Source organism: Dipodomys ordii, unplaced genomic scaffold, assembly GCF_000151885.1.
Source record: "Dipodomys ordii isolate 6190 unplaced genomic scaffold, Dord_2.0 Scaffold14, whole genome shotgun sequence".
Classification (NCBI taxonomy): domain Eukaryota; kingdom Metazoa; phylum Chordata; class Mammalia; order Rodentia; family Heteromyidae; genus Dipodomys; species Dipodomys ordii.
In genome coordinates this window covers 397,892-415,931 of record NW_012267230.1, presented here as the reverse complement: position 1 = coordinate 415,931, position 18,040 = coordinate 397,892, and the positions used below count along the sequence as shown (strand labels likewise).

The 18,040-nt window shown below is 40.4% G+C and overlaps 2 protein-coding genes across 2 annotated transcripts in view; one reads left to right on the top strand and one right to left on the bottom strand.

Annotated features, from left to right (window-relative positions):
* Dnah3 (dynein, axonemal, heavy chain 3) overlaps positions 1 to 18,040 on the top strand; it is a 209,322-nt gene that overhangs the window by 111,661 nt on the left and 79,621 nt on the right. Inside the window, exons 35-39 of the mRNA XM_013011154.1 lie at positions 3,985 to 4,096; positions 7,643 to 7,884; positions 10,273 to 10,373; positions 12,538 to 12,643; positions 16,618 to 16,747. Coding sequence (XP_012866608.1) covers positions 3,985 to 4,096; positions 7,643 to 7,884; positions 10,273 to 10,373; positions 12,538 to 12,643; positions 16,618 to 16,747 — 691 coding nt within the window. The remainder of the gene's footprint in view (positions 1 to 3,984; positions 4,097 to 7,642; positions 7,885 to 10,272; positions 10,374 to 12,537; positions 12,644 to 16,617; positions 16,748 to 18,040) is intronic.
* LOC105982040 (transcription and mRNA export factor ENY2-like) lies at positions 14,074 to 14,578 on the bottom strand. The gene is made up of 2 exons (XM_013011452.1): positions 14,362 to 14,578; positions 14,074 to 14,152 (listed from the first exon to the last, which is right to left on the bottom strand). The coding sequence occupies exons 1-2, from the start codon at positions 14,565 to 14,567 to the stop codon at positions 14,074 to 14,076; spliced, it is 285 nt and encodes a 94-aa protein (XP_012866906.1). The 5' UTR covers positions 14,568 to 14,578.

Here is an 18,040-nt window from a genome sequence, read left to right as displayed (position 1 = left end):
GGATGCTATATCTTCCCCACCCACTTAGTCATAATCTGCCTTATAAGCATTACCATGTCCCAAAGTCACATTATTAATGGGAAAACGCGCTAAGGTAGAACCTGTGTCTTTGAATTCTGAATTCAGATTGACCTATGGTAAAAATAATTATTTTTTCCCTAGTATATAACCAAATGAGCTGCTTTAAAAAACAAAGCAAAACATATTTCACTTGGAATATTCAGGTGAGCTACCCTTTAAGAATGAGCTTTTGTTTCCAATACTTTGTCATGGAATATCTTTAACAGGTAGAATTATAAAGAGAACTTCCATGCCCTAGACCTAGACTGCATCATTAATATGTTATAATACTTGCTTTATCACTTACCCATTCTTCCATCAATTCACCCATCCATCCACCTCCTTTCATTTATCTATCTTTATGATAATATTTCAAAGGAAGTTGCAGACATTTAGATGAACTTTTATAAAGCTTAGCACTGATTTTCAGAAATAAGGTAATGTTTTCAAACTAAGGTGTCAGAAACTATCTGTCCTCTTATATATTTAATTACACACACACACACACACACACACACACACACACACACACACACACACATGTCTGGATCATCTAAAGCAATTTCTGGCCCAAAGTAGGTGCTTAAAAGATGCTTACTGAATGAGATTCCTGCTCTCCCCTGCAACTCCATTGCTATTATCTTCAGTTAAGACTCATCTCAAAGAGCAATGAGAACTTGATCTTCAAAATAAAAAGTTTCAAACTTCCCTTTTCTCTGAGGGACCAATAGTCAAGGAAGAAAACAGAAAAAAACATAAAATCTCATACAAATACAAGTGTTTTGACTACAATGGCCTACTTGTCACCCATAGGAACAATCAGGAAATTCAAGAAATAGGCTCTCACTTAGCTGCTAAGTCTTAAGAATAGAGGTTAGAATGACATTGTATCTTTTTTTTTTTTTGGTACCAGTCCTGGGGGCCTGAACTCAGGGCTTGGCGCTGTCACTGAGCTTTTGTGCTCAAGGTTAATGCTCTACCACTTGAGCCACAGATCCACATCTAGCTTTTTGGTGGCTACTTGTAGATGAGTATCTTAGGTTTGACTAACCCAAGATCCACATATCTCAGCCTCTTGAGTAGCTAAGATTACATGCATAAGCCACATGCACCCAGGTGTCATTGTGTCTTACAGCATGGTGCCTGACTCAGAAAGCATGTTTTCTTTTTTTATTGTAATTTTTTATTGTAAAAATGTTGTACAGAGGCTGGGAAGGTGGCTCAGTGGTAGAGGGCTTGCCTTGCACGCATGAGGGCCTGGGTTCGATTCCTCAGAACCACATAAGCAAAAAGAAAAAAGCTGGAAATAGCACTGTGGCTCAAGTGGTAGAGTGCTAGCCTTGAGCTGAAGAGCTGAGGGACAGCACCCAGGCCCAGAGTTCAGGTCCCACGATTGGATCCCCTCCAAAAAAATGTTGTACAGAGGGGTTACAGTTACATGAGTAGGGCAATGAGTACATTTCATAGCAAGCATTGTTACCTCCTCCTTTATTTTCCCCTTACCATCACTTCCCTCCCTGCCTCCCCAACTTGTCCTGCCCCCCCACACATTGTAATGTTCATTTTCAATATAGTGTTCTGTACGTCTTGTCATTACAATGTGTCAGCCTGCATCTCCATTTAAGCATTCTGCAATATTCCTTTCCCTCCTCAAATTACAAAAATGTGTATACAAGATGCAGAACACAGGCATCAAATCCAGTGAAAACAGGGGTTATACAATGGGGGAAGAACCTACAAAAGAAACAAAAGAATCACATAGTGCATTGTAAATACATTAAAAATACTAGCAAGCAAGAAAAAAACCCCAAAACCTCTTGTGTCCCTGTCTTGGGGGTACATTTTGCTTAACATTATTTCATGTGGTCGTATGTATATTGCCTTTGACCTTCTCTGCTTGTCCTAGACATGTACTAGTCACTGCAAACAAGGGAAACCATGGGACCTATGTTTCTTTGGGCCTGGCTTACTTCATTCAATATAATTTTTCCAAGTCTTTCCATTTCCTAACAAATGAGGCAATGCCATTCTTTCTGACGGAAGCATAGAATTCCATTATCTATCTATCTATCTATCTATATGCCATATATAGATATATATCTCACATTTTCTTGATCCATTCATCCACTGAGGGGCATCTGGGTTGGTTCTATACCTTAGCTATGGTAAATAATGCTGCAATAAACATGGTTGTGCTGGTAGCTTTGGTATGACCTTGTTTGTGATCATTTGGGTAAATGCCCAAAAGTGGGATTGCTGGGTCATAAGGGAGCTCTATGTTTTGTCTTTTGATGAACCTCCATAGTGCAGAAAGCATGTTTTCATCTACAGAGATTCCAATTAAAGCAGAATAGAAGTCAATACTCTACAATGGAACTTTCCAATAGGAATACAGGTTGTTAAAGTGATCACCATTTCCTTTTCTTCTTTAAAATAAATGGCATATATGATCAGTTTACACAGAGTTATTCTATAGTTGTTCTACTCAGGTATAGGACAAGACAAGTAATTTTTCCTATCTGTCTTTCAGTAACAATGATCCTATCTCTATCCCATTCTCCCTATGCTTCTTAGCCTGTGTGACCATCATTCTAATCTTTAGCTCTAGGAGGTAATGGAAATGACCAATGATTGAGGATAGAGTAATACTAATTATCTAGTCTTAATTATTTCACATTGTATATCATACTATTCCCTATACATATGTACAAATATTAGTGAAGTTCTGTTTTTTGTGGGGGCCTGTCCTGGGGCTTGAACTCAGGCCTTGGGCACTGTCCCTGAGCTTTGTGCTCTAGGCTAGCACTGTACCACTTGAACTACACCTTCACTTTTGGTGCTTTTTTAGTAGTTTATTAAAGCAAACTTTCCTGCTTAGGCTGGCTTTGAACTGCAATACTCAGGTCCCAGTCTCCTGAGTAGCTGGGATTACAGGCATGAGCCATCCACGTCGGATGTTCCCTCCCTCCCTCTCTCCCTCCCTTCCTTCCTTCCTTCCTGCCAATGATATAATGAACAGATTTGAAATATTGAAGTTAGACAGCCCTTTGATCAAATCCTAGTTCCATCACTGAAAGCTTGGGGGAGGAGTTGCTTAACTTCTCTTGGGCTCAGTCAGTCTTCTCATCTATAAAAGGTGGGTAATGAGATCTGAATAGATTAAATATTTGGATAATCATTTGATGTTAAGCACATAGCATCCCTTAAGCAATCTAGGACACATATATATTCATTTATCCAAAAGATAGATAAATAGTAGCTACAAAAGTGACTCACTAGTGACTGTAAGAAACTCCTTTCCACTCCTCATTCTTCATCAACTTTAATGAAGTGTGGGGAGCTTTTTTATTGGGGGGGGGGGTGTTGGTTGTGGGGCTTTGGACTCAGTGCTGGTGCTATCCCTGAGCCTCTTTGTGCTCAAGCTAGTGGTCTACCACTTGAGCCACAGTGCCACTTTCAGATTTTGAGAGGTTAATTTGAGATAAGAGTCTCATAGGATTACGTACATGAGTGACTGACACCCAGAGGGGAACTTTTTAAAGCTCAAGCACATTCACCGGTACTGGTACTTGAACTTAGGGCCTGGATATACTATCCCTTAGTTTTTTTTTTTTTTTTGGTCAGTCGTGGGACTTGAACTCTGGGCCTGAGCACTGTCCCCCAACTCTTCAGTTCAAGGCTAGTGCTCTACCACTTGAGCTACAGTGCCACTCCATCCCTTAGCTTTTTAGCTCAAGACTGGAGTTCTGTCCTCTGAACTGTGGTTCCACTTCCAGCTTTTTTGGTGTTTAACTGGAGATACAAATCTCATGGACTTTCCTGCCCAAGCTGGCTTCTAACCACAAATCAATCCTCACCCTCTTGGGTTATAGGTCTGAACACTAGTGTCTAACTGCTAATTTCTTGTATGATTTCTCATCCCAGATCTATGAAATGATGCTGGTAAGACATGGCTTTATGATTGTTGGAGACCCCATGGGTGGCAAGACCTCTGCTTATAAAGTGTTGGCTGCAGCTTTGGGTGATTTGCATGCAGGTAAGCTCATATCCCTGGCTTGGGTTGAGGTTAGGAATCCCTAATCATTGGCTGGCTTCAGGAAGATAATATCAAAGCTGTGTTTTGCTAGCCCTGGGTTCTGATTGTCAGAGACAGTAAAATGTGGCACATAGCAAATAAACAGTGATGGAGTGTGGCTTCTAACAAGGGACTTTATGGTCATATTATAAAAACTGGAGAAATATTCTATAAATGTTGAATGTGGTTCATACAATTGCTTTCCAATAAGAGAGAAACTCCTGTCACTGGCTTAAACAAAATTAGTCCAAAAGCAAATCTAAACCATCACATTGTTTCTTTTCTTTTACTTTTATTCTTGACATCCATTCTTCCCTTTTCTTTCTTTTCCATTTCTTTCCTTTCCAACTTTTCCTCCTTCCTTCCTTCTTTCCTTCTTCCTTCCTTTTAAGGTAGAGAATAAGAGTTCATACATTTTTGTTTTTGGTGCCAGTACTAGGGCTTGAATTCATGGCCTGGGCAGTCTCATAGCTTTTTTGCTCCAGGCTAGCACTTTACCCCTTTGATCCACACTTCAGCTTCCATCTTCTTGGTGGTTAAATGGAGATAAGAATCTCATAGGGTGGGGGGGAAGGGAGTGGGGGGAGGGGGGAAGGAGAAGGATTGGGATGGGGGGGAGGGGGGAGGCTGGGAAGGGATGGGAAGGGTAAACAAAGGAGGAGGCTGCAATGTTTGGTAAGAACTGTACGCATTATCCTGCCCATGCAATTGTAACCCCTCTGTACAGTATGTTCACAAATAAAATAAAATTAAATTTAAAAAAAATGAAAAAAAAAGAATCTCATAGACTTTCTGGGCTGGCTTTCAATCAACAGATCTCAGTCTCCTGAGTAGCTAGGGTAGCAGGTATGAGTGACTGGCTCCCAGTGAAGAGTTCCTCTTAGTGAGACTTGAGTTGAGTAAATGACTAAACCTCCCTTATCTTCCATTTTTCTCAACTCTAAAATGGGATGATTGTGAGAACTATACCTATATAAATGAAATTATACAGGTAAATTCCCTAGCACTTGCACCTACTCAGTAAATGGAAGCTACTTTGACTGCCAGGGAAACAGGCAGACATTTTGTTTGTTTTGGTATAAATTACAAGCCTGTGGTTTTGAATTGCAGTGCTATGTTAGATATATTTTTACATATTTACTTCTTCAAGTCCAGTATTTCATTTAAAATTGCTTCCTAATGACATTTGATGATTGTAAGCCTTATGCCCACCCTTGGTCCTCATCTCTACCCAAACCTGAGCTTCTCCCTGCCCTGGAGTTCCCTTCACACAGCTGGCCCCTCCCTCTCTCCACCCAGACCCACCTGAACTCCTAGATACTTCACTTCTTAACCCGGAGATCCTGCTGCTACCTAGATAGTGGAGGTCACCATGTGCTCTCTTTCTGGGAGAAATATGGCTCCTCTAATAAACCTTGTAATAATCTTTCTCCTGTGCCTGCCTGCCTCTGTGTGGTCTCCTGGCATGGATGTGATGGACCCTTTCACTGATAAAGTTGCTGTTAGAACTCTTTGAGATTTTCGTGTTGAGGACCAAGAGCCTCATTTGGGCATTCAAGTTTTGATTACAATGACAATTAGAGCATATGAATATTTTTCTTTTTTTGTGACAGTTTTGGGGCTTGAACTCAGGGCCTGGGTGCTGTTCCTGAGTTGCTTTTGCTCAAAGCTAGTGCTCTACCACTTGAGCCAGAGTGCCACTTCCAGCTTTTTTTTAGTAGTTTAGTGGAGATAAGAGTTTCATATACTTGCCTTTCAGGTCTGGCTTCACACTGCAATCCTCACATCTCAGCCTCTTGAGTAGCTAGGATTACAGGCATGAGCCACTGGCATCCAGTTTATGTGAATGCATTTTAAGAGACTACAGGAGTTGGCTGGGCTAGGTAGTTCATGACTGTAATTTCAGCTATTTAGAAAGTTGAGATTGAGACGATTATAGTTTAGGGCCAGCCTAGACAAAAGATAAGCAAGACTTCATCTCAACAAATCAGCCAGACACAGTTGTGTGCCCCTTAACTTCAGCTATGTGGGAGGCATAGGTATAAGGATTATAATCCAAGGCCAGCTCTGAGGGGAGGGGGTTATGACTATGACTAAAGCATGAATTTAAAAAAAAAATAAGAAGGGATGGTAGATGGGTGTGTGGCTCAAGTGGCAGAGTATCTGCCTAGCAAGTATAAGGCCCTGAGATCAAATTCCAGTATCACAAAAAAAGAAAGACGCTAAAAGCATAAGAAGGATGCTACTACAGTGTCTTTGTACGATTCTGTAGAAGTAGTTTTTTGTTTTTTTGTTTGTTTGTTTTTGGACATGACCCAAGCACTCCAACTTTCTCTTACTTTGAAGGATGATTTTAAAATGTCATTATTTTCTGTTATTAAATATATATACTACACCAACCATTTAGCCTAAATATTCCAGTTTGGTGCTGTTACTAAAATAGTATGTGTATTTTTCAGGGGACAAATGACACTTATTGAGCAGTTGAGGAAAAGCTTTCAGGGCTAAATTAGCCATCAGATAGAAAAATGTAACCATTATTTTCCAGATTACTAGCCAATGCCAAGGTAGTTAGGGACTATGACAGCAAGGCAGACTAAGAGAGATGATAAAATAGTGACTCTCTTCTTCAATGCTTAAGTTCTGTTAGGCCCAGCCCAATTGCATTAGTCTTGGATCTGATCAGCACATTTGAAACAAGACTCAAAATAAAGTGTACTGTGAAACTAATGGCTATGGTAACCCAACCATTAATAATGTATTTAAATTTAAAATCTATGAAAGAACTGAGCTCACAGTTTATAAAAACTGTTCTTGGACCAGGCATGATAATCACTCCTCTAATCTTGTCTACTAAGGGGGTGGAGACTAACTTGGACAAAGCCAGCCCAAGCAAAGTCAGCAGTGACACTCTGTCTCAAATACAAAAAGATGGGAAGTAGAGGTATGGTTCAAGTGCTAGAGTGTTAGCCTGGAGAAAGAAAGCCAAAGAAAGTGTGAAGCCCTGCCCAAAACAGAACAATCTTCATAGCCAGACACTAGAAGCTCATGCCTGTAAGCTTTAGCTATTCAGGAAGATAAACTCTAAGGATTGAGGTTTGAAGCCAACCCTGGCAGGAAAGTCTCTGAGATTCTTATCTCAATTAACCACCAAAACCAGAAGTGGTGCTAAGGCTCAAGCATTAGCCTTGTGTAAAAAATCTAAGGGATCACCCCCAGTACACACACATGCACTCGCGTGCGCGAGCACACACACACACACACACACACACCCCAAAAACAAAAATGCCCAAAAGGGTGGGGCCATGGCTCAAATGGTAAAGCATCTGCTTACCATGTGTGAAGTACTTGAGTTCAGTTTCCAGGATTGAAGGAATAAATAAACAAACAAGAACTCTCCTTGGGTTGCATATTTATCAATGCTGGTTCGAGTTTGAGGTAGCATTATTTTTTCTAAGGTCTGGTCTTACCAGAGCCTTTTAATTGATGTTGGACCTTCTTCTCCAGCCAACAAGATGGAGGAATTTGGTGTGGAGTACAAGATCATCAACCCCAAAGCCATCACAATGGGACAGCTGTACGGGTGCTTTGACCCAGTGAGTCATGAGTGGACAGATGGTGTCCTAGCCAATGCTTTCCGAGAACAAGCATCTTCTATGTCTGATGACCGCAAATGGATTATCTTTGATGGGCCAGTGGATGCTGTTTGGATTGAAAACATGAACACTGTTCTGGATGATAATAAAAAGGTAGCTACAGGGTCTATTACTTGTTCATGTGTGGGGTATAAACTCATATTGAAGTCAATCATCAAAACAATAGAAGAAAACAATAGAAGACATGCATTTATTACACTTTGAGCAAATTTCTCAACAGTATTGCTGTTTGTATTTATAGTCAATAACTATCTAGGGTCTAATAATGGCTTAAAATAACTATTTTTTCTTATGACTTTGGGGGGTGGGGAATTTTGAAAGACTTCAGCTGGCCAATTGGTTTCTAGTTCTTGTGATTTCACTAGAACTAGAGTATATACAGCCAAGATGACTTTTTCATTCAATATTTAAGGACTTTCTGGGCACTGGTAGTTCATGTCTGTAATCTTAGCTACTCAGGAGACTGAGACCCGATATTTAACATTTTGAAGTTAGCCCAGGCAGGAAAGTTTGAGACACTTACCTCCTATTAACCATTAAAAACCAGAAATAGAGGTTTGGCTCAAGTGGTAGGGCATCAGATGTGAGTGAAAAATCTAAGGAATAGCTCCCAGGCCCAGAGTTTAAGCCCCAGTATTGATTACACGCACACACACACACACACACACACACACACACACGTGTCACAGGACTTGTCTGGATTCAAAGAAGTAGAGAAATAGACTCTATCTCTTGATGGAAATGGAGAAAGTCACATTATAAACCTGCATGTGGAATGAGAATAGATTTTGGAACATTATTGCAGTACTCTTTGGAAAATACATTCTGCCACAGTAAAAATAGTAACACTAAAGAATTTGGCCTTGAGCCAGGCAGTTAGGTTCAAAGACTGGCTCTTCCATTGCCAGCTATGTAACATCAGAAGCTATTTAGTTTCTCAGTGCCTCAAATCTATCACCTATAAAATGAGGACAAGATCTACCTCAGAATGTTGTTCAGAAGATTAGATGAATTAATATTTGCAAACTGCTTATATATAGTATCTGAAATATACCCAGAACTGTACAACAGTATCACTGAAATATATATCACCATCAAATCAACATGTTGTTCTCAAACTGTTTAAGTGTCACAAGCCTAAGTGAGAGTCATATTTAACAATAGAAGTCTCCCAATGAAGACTACTTACCCAAATTATACACATATATTACTTACACTCTATGCATAATTTTGATTATATAGGATAGAAAAATAGAAACAGATAATATTACATGATATGGACTATATAAATGAATGTGCTAACTGGTTTTGAGTTTCGTAATATAAAGAAAGTCACAATTAAGGAGTTTCTTAATTGTTGTTCTTGTGGTATAAGAAGTGGAACTATAGTCAAGCTATTGATATTTAGAGATGGCAGAATTTGGTGGTTGTGGACCTTATCTAGGTATGTATACAGAGACATGGATCAGGTAACATGCAGGGAATGTTGTAGTCACAATTAAGATGATCAGTAGGAATCTGTGGTATTTTCTCTCCTCAGAGGGGTTAGGGCCCTAGCTTTGTCTTATTAGAACTTAACTTTTTCTCTTGAGCCCATGTTGGCAAATGACAGGTGTTCTAAGTACATATTCTAAGATTCACCTATGATTTTCAGGTTCTGTAATATGTTGACAACCATAGTTTCCACTGGTCTTGGATGGCTCAGGTCTGTAATACTAGCTACTTAGGAGACTGAGGATCATAGTTTGAACCCAGCCCAGATAGACAAACAGTTAACAGCAAAAGCCAGAAGTGGAGAGTGCCAGACTTGAGTGAAAAAGATGAGTGAAGAGACTAAAGCCCTGAGTTCATGCCCCAGTACCGGTACACCCACCAAAATTTAGTGCCTTTCAAACAGTAGGATTTCTAGTGGTCTTCTATTCAGCTCTAAACAGGATTTAGAGAGTGTTTTGTCACCATTGATTAGTCCATGTGAGAAGTTAAAAATTGCATCTTTGACTTGAGTAAATATGACAAGATGAAGATGTACACTTAACTTTTATGTTAAAAACAAGAAGGGACTAAGAAGCTTCATTGGAGCTGGTAACTTTTTTCTCAGTTCTTCACTTAAGATTGCAACCTTGTGATTTCTCTTCCTTACTATCTAAAAATATAATTCATTTAGCCATGACTAAGCCCTCTTCATCACCCCCTTTTTTGCTTCTCTCCTGAGAATTTTTTTCTATACTATGTATTTTGATTATCATCAATCTTCTCCAGCAGAATGTAGACCCCTAAGAAAAGGATATTTTTGTCTGTTTTATCCTGTGCACTTAGAATCATGCCTGGACCATGGTAAATGCTCAACAAATGTTTGTGGTATACACTCAAACTGACTCTGTCTCCACTGAGACCCTTCACTGATGGATGTAATTTAACTGCTGTGCCCTCCCCCATTCCCACCATTCTCCCTCCCCCCCTCCATTCTGTTTTCACTTGCAGTTATGTTTAATGAGTGGAGAGATTATCCAGATGAGTGCCAAGATGAGTCTGATCTTTGAGCCAGCAGACCTAGAGCAGGCTTCCCCAGCCACTGTGAGCAGGTAAGTCAGGGTGCACTGGCACCTGGGAGAAGGTGTGACCAGCAAACCCTAAACAGGAGGGAAAGCTCTGAAATCCACAAATGTGATTAAGCTCTAGAAGACCACCCCATTATCTCCCCATCATTATTAGACTTGTAACATCAGTCTTCAACCCACACTGCTGGTAGAAGTCCACATCAAGCAAGCACTTTGGAAAAGAGCATGCCATTGGCTCAAGTGGAGCTTTTATTTGCCCTTAAGATCCAGCAATTCTGCTCCTAAGTATATGATGCCTCAGTATGAATATTCATACTGGCACAATGACCAATAACAAACAGTTGGAAACTGCCCAAATACCTATTAGTAGGAGTGAATTAATAAATTGCAATAACAATGCAAATATCTAACTATATATATATATATATATATATATATATATATATAGCAAAAGAAATAAATAAGCAGCCTTGGCAGCATCAGTTTGGATAAATCTTAGTAACTGCATAGTAGATCAAATCATAATATTTTGTATAAAAGGAAGTCCAACATTAACTATAGCATGATTCCACTCCTAAATTGTTTAAAAAATAGCCAAGAAAGACAATAATTAAGATGAAAATACATGTACCCTGGGAAAAAGGGAGGGAAGGGTGACATTGTCCAAAAAGAAATGTACTCTATTTTTACTTTATTTTATTGTAAAGATGCTGCACAGCAGGATTACAGTTACATGAGTAAGACAATGATACATTTCTTGTTGAACATTGTTACTCCTCCTTTGTTTTTTCCTACTATCCCTTCCCTCCTCTACTTCCCCTACTTTCCCCCCTCCAACTCCCAACAAAGTTGTAAAGATCATTTCTAATATAGTGTCTTGTGAGTATCATTGTTGCAATAGGTCACCCTGTGTCCTGTGTCCCCTTCCCCTTCCCAAAATAGATAAATGTATATACAAGATGCAGGGTGCCAAAATCAAATATAGTGACAACAAGGAATATAACATAGGGGGAAGAACATACAAAAGAAACAAAAAATCACATAGTACATTAAAAACAACAACAACAAAGAAAAACCTCTATGTTCATATCTTGAGGCTCATTTAGCTTAGCATCATCTTATATGGTATATATCTTTTGAGCTTTTCTGCTCATCTGATGAGAATGTCCTAGATGTATATTAGTTATTGCAAATAAGGGAAACCATGGGACCTATATTTCTTTGATCTGGCTTACTTCACTTAATATGATTTTTTTCCAAGCCTTTCCATTTCCTAACAAATAGGATTGTGTCATTCTTTCTGATGGAAGCATAGAATTCCATTGTGTATATACAGCACATTTTCTTGATCCATTCATCTACCTAGGGGCATCTGGGTTGGTTCCATATCTTAGCTATGGTGAATAATGCTGCAATAAACATGGTTGTGCTGGTAGCTTTAACATGGCCTTGTTTGTGATCATTTAGGTAAATGTCTGGAAGTGAGATTGTTGGGTCATAGGGGAGCTCTATGTGGAGTCTTTTAAGGAACCTCCATACTGCTTTCAGAGTGGTTGAACAAAAAAATATGGAATGCTTCACGAATTTGCATATCATCCTTGCATAGGGGCTATGCTAATCTTCTCTGTATCATTACAATTTTAGTATATGTGCTGCCAAAGCGAGCAAAGAAATGCACTCTTTACCTGACTATAACTCCTCTGTACACCAACTTTATACTAACAATAAAACAATTTCTAAAAAATACATTTACATGTCTGACACAGTGGCAGATGCCTGTAATCTCAGCTACTTGGGAGGTGGAGGTAGGAGGATTGTGTTCTAAGACTAGCTGGGGCAAGAGCATAAGGCTTCATCTTAAAAATTAACTAAAAGCACAAGGACTTGGAGGAGTGGTTCAAGTGGTAGTGTGAAGCATTGAATTCTCTCCCCAGGAGCACCAAAAAGAAAAGATAAATACATGTAATTTCAGAAACATACAAAATTCTATAAAAATATATAAGAAGGGAAGAAATCAAGATTCAAGATGCTGTGTTACCTTAAGTGGGGAAGCCCAAGGGAAAAGGATAAGAGCGATCACATAGCGAGATGACATTTATTGCCAATCCATTAAGGCTTAGCTCAGTGCTTGAGGTATAGTACAGTAAAAAAGACAGCACCTATCCTCATTCTCTGTTTATGCAACTAGGTGTGGCATGATCTACATGGAGCCCCATCAGCTAAGCTGGAGGCCCCTAAAGGATTCATATATGGACACCCTACCTTCCAGCCTCACTGCGGAGCACAAGGAATTGGTGAGACCTTTGGTTCTCTTTATTCTCACCCCACTCCACTTCACCCCCACTTCCAAACTCATTTCCAGGACCTTCTAAATACATCTTCATCATTCCAGGAAGCAAGAAAGGGCAGGAAATAAATTCCCTGCCAGTTCTCTTTGTTTCCTGGCTGTCTGCCATGTTTCCAACTTTCTTCTGCATGTGTTGGGTGTGGCATAGAGCAGTGAACTGATTCTTCATTGTCCACCTTCTCCATCATTCCTCTTCTCCCCAGTGGAAAACTCCAGTGCTGAGAAATGTTCTTGATGAGGCCTGTAGTACCATTTATCCCCCATTTTCCTACTAGCAGAAATGGCTCTAGACATAGAGAACACGAGAGAAGATCATGTCCCTCTGTGCTGTCATCCTGCAGTTATATCTGGAACCTGCTCTCCACACTTCCCACTGGGAGGAATCCAGGACTGGTTAGAAATGCTCTCTTTGCAGCTAGTACAATTGACCAGTGACTACTCTCCTTTCCCATCCTAAAAGACAGGAAAGCTTAGGTTATGTGGGTTCCTGACTACATGCTCAAAACCAGGGAAACAGGAATAAAGTCAACCTGTTTGTGGTATCCCTTGTACTTCCCCGAATAAGTAGGAGTCCTTAGAAAAGTATTCTATGGAGGAAACTAAGAAAGTTCCACCTTACTATAGAAATACTCTGGGTGACACCATGTCTGTTACGACACTCAGACACAGACACAGACACACACACACACACAGACACACACACACATACACATACACACATTGATACAATTATCTGCCCCCCCCCACAAACACATAAAAGTATCGATGTAATCAATATCACCTGTCCACATATACACATGTTCTGGAGTTGCCAAAGTTCTATGCCCGAAAGCCCATCAGAAATTCTGAAATGGTGTTGGCACAGATCTAACTTCATCTTGTCAGGGCTTGTTGTGATCTGGCCCTACCCAACTCTGTGGCCTCCTCACTGGCTCTCTTTAGCCCTGGCCCATTATTCCCTAGCCTTCCTGTTTTCTTTTTTATTTATGTATTACTTATTTTTGTTGGTCATGGGGCCTGAACTCTCAGCCTGGGTGCTGTCCCTCAGCTCTTCAGCTCAAGCTAGCCCTCTACCACTTGAACCATGGTGCCACTTCCAGCCTTTTCTGCTTATGTGGTGCTGGGGAATCGAACCCAGGGTCTCATGCATGCAAGGCAAGCACTCTTTCACTGAGCTATCTTCCCAGCCCCCCCTTTTTTTTTATTCATGAGATACTTATTAAAATAACACATTTAGGGGAAATGTGTTAATGTATACACCATTACTGAAAACTGTATACCATCATACAAAAAAGGACTTTGTTTTGGGAGACTGAGTTTGAATTTATGGCAAATTTTCAGAAATAAAACCATAGAATAACACAATCTAATTCAACCTTAAAGACTGGCATGCTGAGCAATGAATGTTCTTATTCTTTGTTGGAGTTCCTTCATTACAGTGTCAGGTACCAGGGCTCTTGCCTTTTGTTTGTTTGTTTTGGGTCCAGTCGTGGGGCCTGAACTCTGGGCCTGGGCGCTGTCCCTCAGCTCTTCAGCTCAAGGCTTAGCGCTCTACCACTTGAGCCACAGCGCCACTTCCGGCTTTTTTCTTTTTGCTTATGTGGTGCTGAGGAATTGAACCCAGGGCCTCTGGCATACAAGGCATGTGCTCTACCACTGAGCCACCTTCCCAGCCCCAGGGCTCTGCCTTTTGGAGTGATTTCAGCCACCAAGTCATTTTCTTTAATTACCTCTTTACAGTGTGCCTTCAGCTGATCCTTCCAGCCACATTCAATTAATTTAGCTCTCAGCAACTCTTTGAGGCTCTCTCTTTCTCCAGTTTCTATTAACTTTTGGTTAATTGCTGCTCTCATCTGCACATCTTTGTTCATCTTGCTAACCACACTCTGACTGCCCAGAACTTAGACCCTCATTAGCTCAGGCACCTAAGCACACAGAAACCTAGAACATGCATTTCCAGGGCGGAGTTTCCTGTTTTCTTTACATTCCTGGAAAACCCAGGTTTTACCACCTCAAGGATTTTGCACATTTTATTCTTCATATGGAAATCTTGACCCAGTTTATCTCATGGATGGCTCACCTTTATCATTCACTTCCCAGCAGAAAGGTCCACTATTCCAAAAAGGCTTCCCTGGACCCTCTGTTCACTCTTGTTATTCTCCATTATAACACTTTGGTTTCCTGCTAACACGCCCCATCATCTGCACTTTAGTTACTGCATTGCTTTTTAAAATTTATTTCTATTGTTTTTAGTCCCTCCTCCATCAGTGTTATGGGGAAAAGCGTTCACCACTCAGAGATACCCTCATGTAAAAAGATGAATTTATTGGGGAAGTAGATAGCTGACCAGCCAGGGACACAGCACAGATTTGGGAGCTGTGGCTGCAACCCTGAGCAGTCCTCAAGCTGGGGTTATTAAGGGGTAGGTTACATAGAGTTACATAAAGGAGCCATGCAAGACAGGTTTGGCACATTTTCTTTTTTTATTATTATTAATAAGTTTTTTATTGTGTAAATACCATACCAGAGGGGTTACAATTAGTAATAAGTACATTTCTTATTCCCCCACCCCCCTGCCAAAGTTGTAAAGTTCGTTTTTCGACATAGCATCTTGTACAGGTTTGGCACATTTTCATTGGTTATAGTTATATGACCTTTAAATTCATTTGTTCTTTATGGTAAATATCATACATAATAATTTGCAATAGGCTGCCCATAGTAGGACCACTCTGTGGGGGTCCTTTTTTTTTTCTGCTTGAGCCACAGCACCACTTCCGGCTTTTTCTGTTTATGTGGTGCTGAGGAATCGAACCCAGGGCCCCATGCATGCAAGGCAAGCACTCTACCACTGAGCCACCTTCCCAGCCCTGTGGTGTGGTCTTTAATTGGTGGTCTAAAGGCCCTGTTACTGAGGCAAGCAAGCAAGGTTATAGAAGCAAAACATAGCCTTGAGTCACAGGAGCATAGGCAAAACATAATCTTGACTTGGTCAGCATGACTAATACTATCAGTGCTATTGACACTAGTGCAGAAATGATTTTTATTATAAGCCCCTGACTAATACGGCAACTCAGTGCAGCTGGTGCCTCAAGGTTGTCAGCAGCCTTCTGCAAGGCTGCCAGCTTGGTAAACTTGACTAAGGGTGATATGTTCTTTTGCTTTTTAGCAAGGATGGAGAAGGGACAAAGGCTGACTGGGGTTTTTCTAACTTTCTGCCAACGAATAGCAACTCAGATATTACAATCAGATTATGAGCTAGCAGAGGTCTTGTCATCGTATTCCCCTTTTATCCCCAGCACTGTGGACTGCAATGCAATTATTAGATGCTCAGCAAATAGCATCTGATTTCATGTAGTTGCTCCTGAGCTTAAGATGGGATAATGTCTTGGCACACTCATCAACACATTGAAAATATCATAAACTGAAAATTCATTTAAACCATCGGATTTGTCAAACACTCTGGCTTATCTGCTCTTTCTCCTTGTGATTGATCACAAGGCAATCTGGGCACTGTGCTCTGGATCCTGGGGAAACCCAAGAAAAGATGAAAAGTGAAGTATTTTAAAATTTGAACCTGTCAGGCACTTGTGATTCATGCCTGTCATCCTAGCTGCTCAGAAGGCTAAGCCATCTGAGAACTGGTTTGAGCCAGCCTGGACAGGAAAATCTATGAGACTCTTATCTCCAATTAACCACAAGAAAAATGGCACTGTGGCTCCAAGTGGTTGAGTGCTAGCCTTGCATAAAAGAGCTCAGTGACAGTGCCCAGGCCCTGAGTTCAAGCCCCATGACTGACAAATAAATAAATAAAAACATTGAACCTACACTCAAAGTTAACCAGCAATCTTAACCACATCTCCAGCCTCCTGAGATAATGTCCTTTTAGATGTCTACAAAGCTCACAGAGTTTTCTACTCTCAGGTCAATGACATGTTCATGTGGCTGGTCCAGCCCTGCCTAGAATTTTGTCGCCTTCATTGTAAATTTGTGGTCCAAACATCTCCCATACATCTGGCCTATACTATGATGAGACTGTACTCTTCTCTATTTGGTAAGTACAATAGGACAGGCCGGGGGGAGGAAAGGGGGTCTTTGGCTTTTGTCTGTCCTCATTACTCTTTAGCCCCTGCAATTAAGAACAAGAGGGCCTTTGAATTGTAGATAGTAGAATTTCCTGGGGGAGTCTGTGTATTTTGTTCTGATCAATAATGGTGTGTGTGTGTGTGTGTGTGTGTGTGTGTGTGTATGTGTGTGTGCACGCACGCACGTGTATGTGTGTGTGTGCTTGTGTGCAGGCGTGCCTGTCAATACTAGGGCTTGACTTAGGGTCTCACATATTTGTTTAGATTTTTTGCTTAAGACCGCCACTTGAGCCACACCTCCACATCTGGTTTCTGCTAGTTATTTGGCAATAAGAACCTCAGATTTGTCTACCTGGGCTGGCTTTGAACCTCGATATTCAGATCTCAGCCTCTTTAGTAGCTAGGATTATAAATGTGAGCTACCAATGCCAGGGTTGATTTTTTGTTCTTAAGCAAATTATCCCATCTTTTCTTGGCCTAAGGCTGCTGTCTATCTCTACCAAACAATGTTATCTTGATAGGAGATGGGTTTAGATGATAGATATGAATTCATCTCAGAAAAAAATTCTGATAAAATATAGGAAGTTTTCCTATTAAGAAAACTCACATAGTAAAAAATATGAAGACATGTAAAACTATGAATGTACTATAAGAAAACTAATCACATTGGTGTCCAAAACTATGAAACTTCTTCAGGATATTTTAAAACAGTACTTCAGTGTTTTATGAATTTCCCAAGATACAATCATGTATCTCTGTATTTCACACAAATCAGATTCCACTGCATTCTACTGCAGAAGACTACAGGTGTGTTCATTTGGAGAACTTATATTACATGTTAATTTTCTTTCCAAGATGACAAATTCAAGATGAATCTTTACAACTTCTGACACATTTTCTTAGTTTATTTCTTCTAAAAGCATTGTAGACACAAATTAAAAATGTAACATGAGGGGCTGGGAAGGTGGCTCAGTGGTAGAGCACTTGCCTTGCATGCATAAGGCTCTGGGTTCAATTCCTCAGCACCACATAAGCAGAAAAAAAGCCAGAAGTGGTGCTGTGGCTCAAGTGGTAGAGCGCTAGCCTTGAGCTGAAGACCTGAGGGACAGCGCTCAGGATCAGAGTTCAGACCCCCCCCAAAAAAATGTAACATGAGTAATAGTTAAACATAAGTTATAAGGTACTTATTATTCTGTTTTGCAGATTATATGATCCTATACCTAAAGGATCTTAAAGATTCGCCTTTAAAAAGATACCTAGGA

What these genes read in the sequence shown, in the direction of transcription:
- LOC105982040 (XM_013011452.1), bottom strand. Translation starts at nt 14,567, where the DNA reads ATGAACAAAGATGTGCAGATGAGAGCAGCAATTAACCAAAAGTTAATA. An exon ending in AGAGCCCTGGGGCTGGGAAG is followed by an intron (nt 14,153 to 14,361) that starts GTGGCTCAGTGG and finishes ACAAAAGGCAAG; the next exon opens with AGCCCTGGTACCTGACACTG.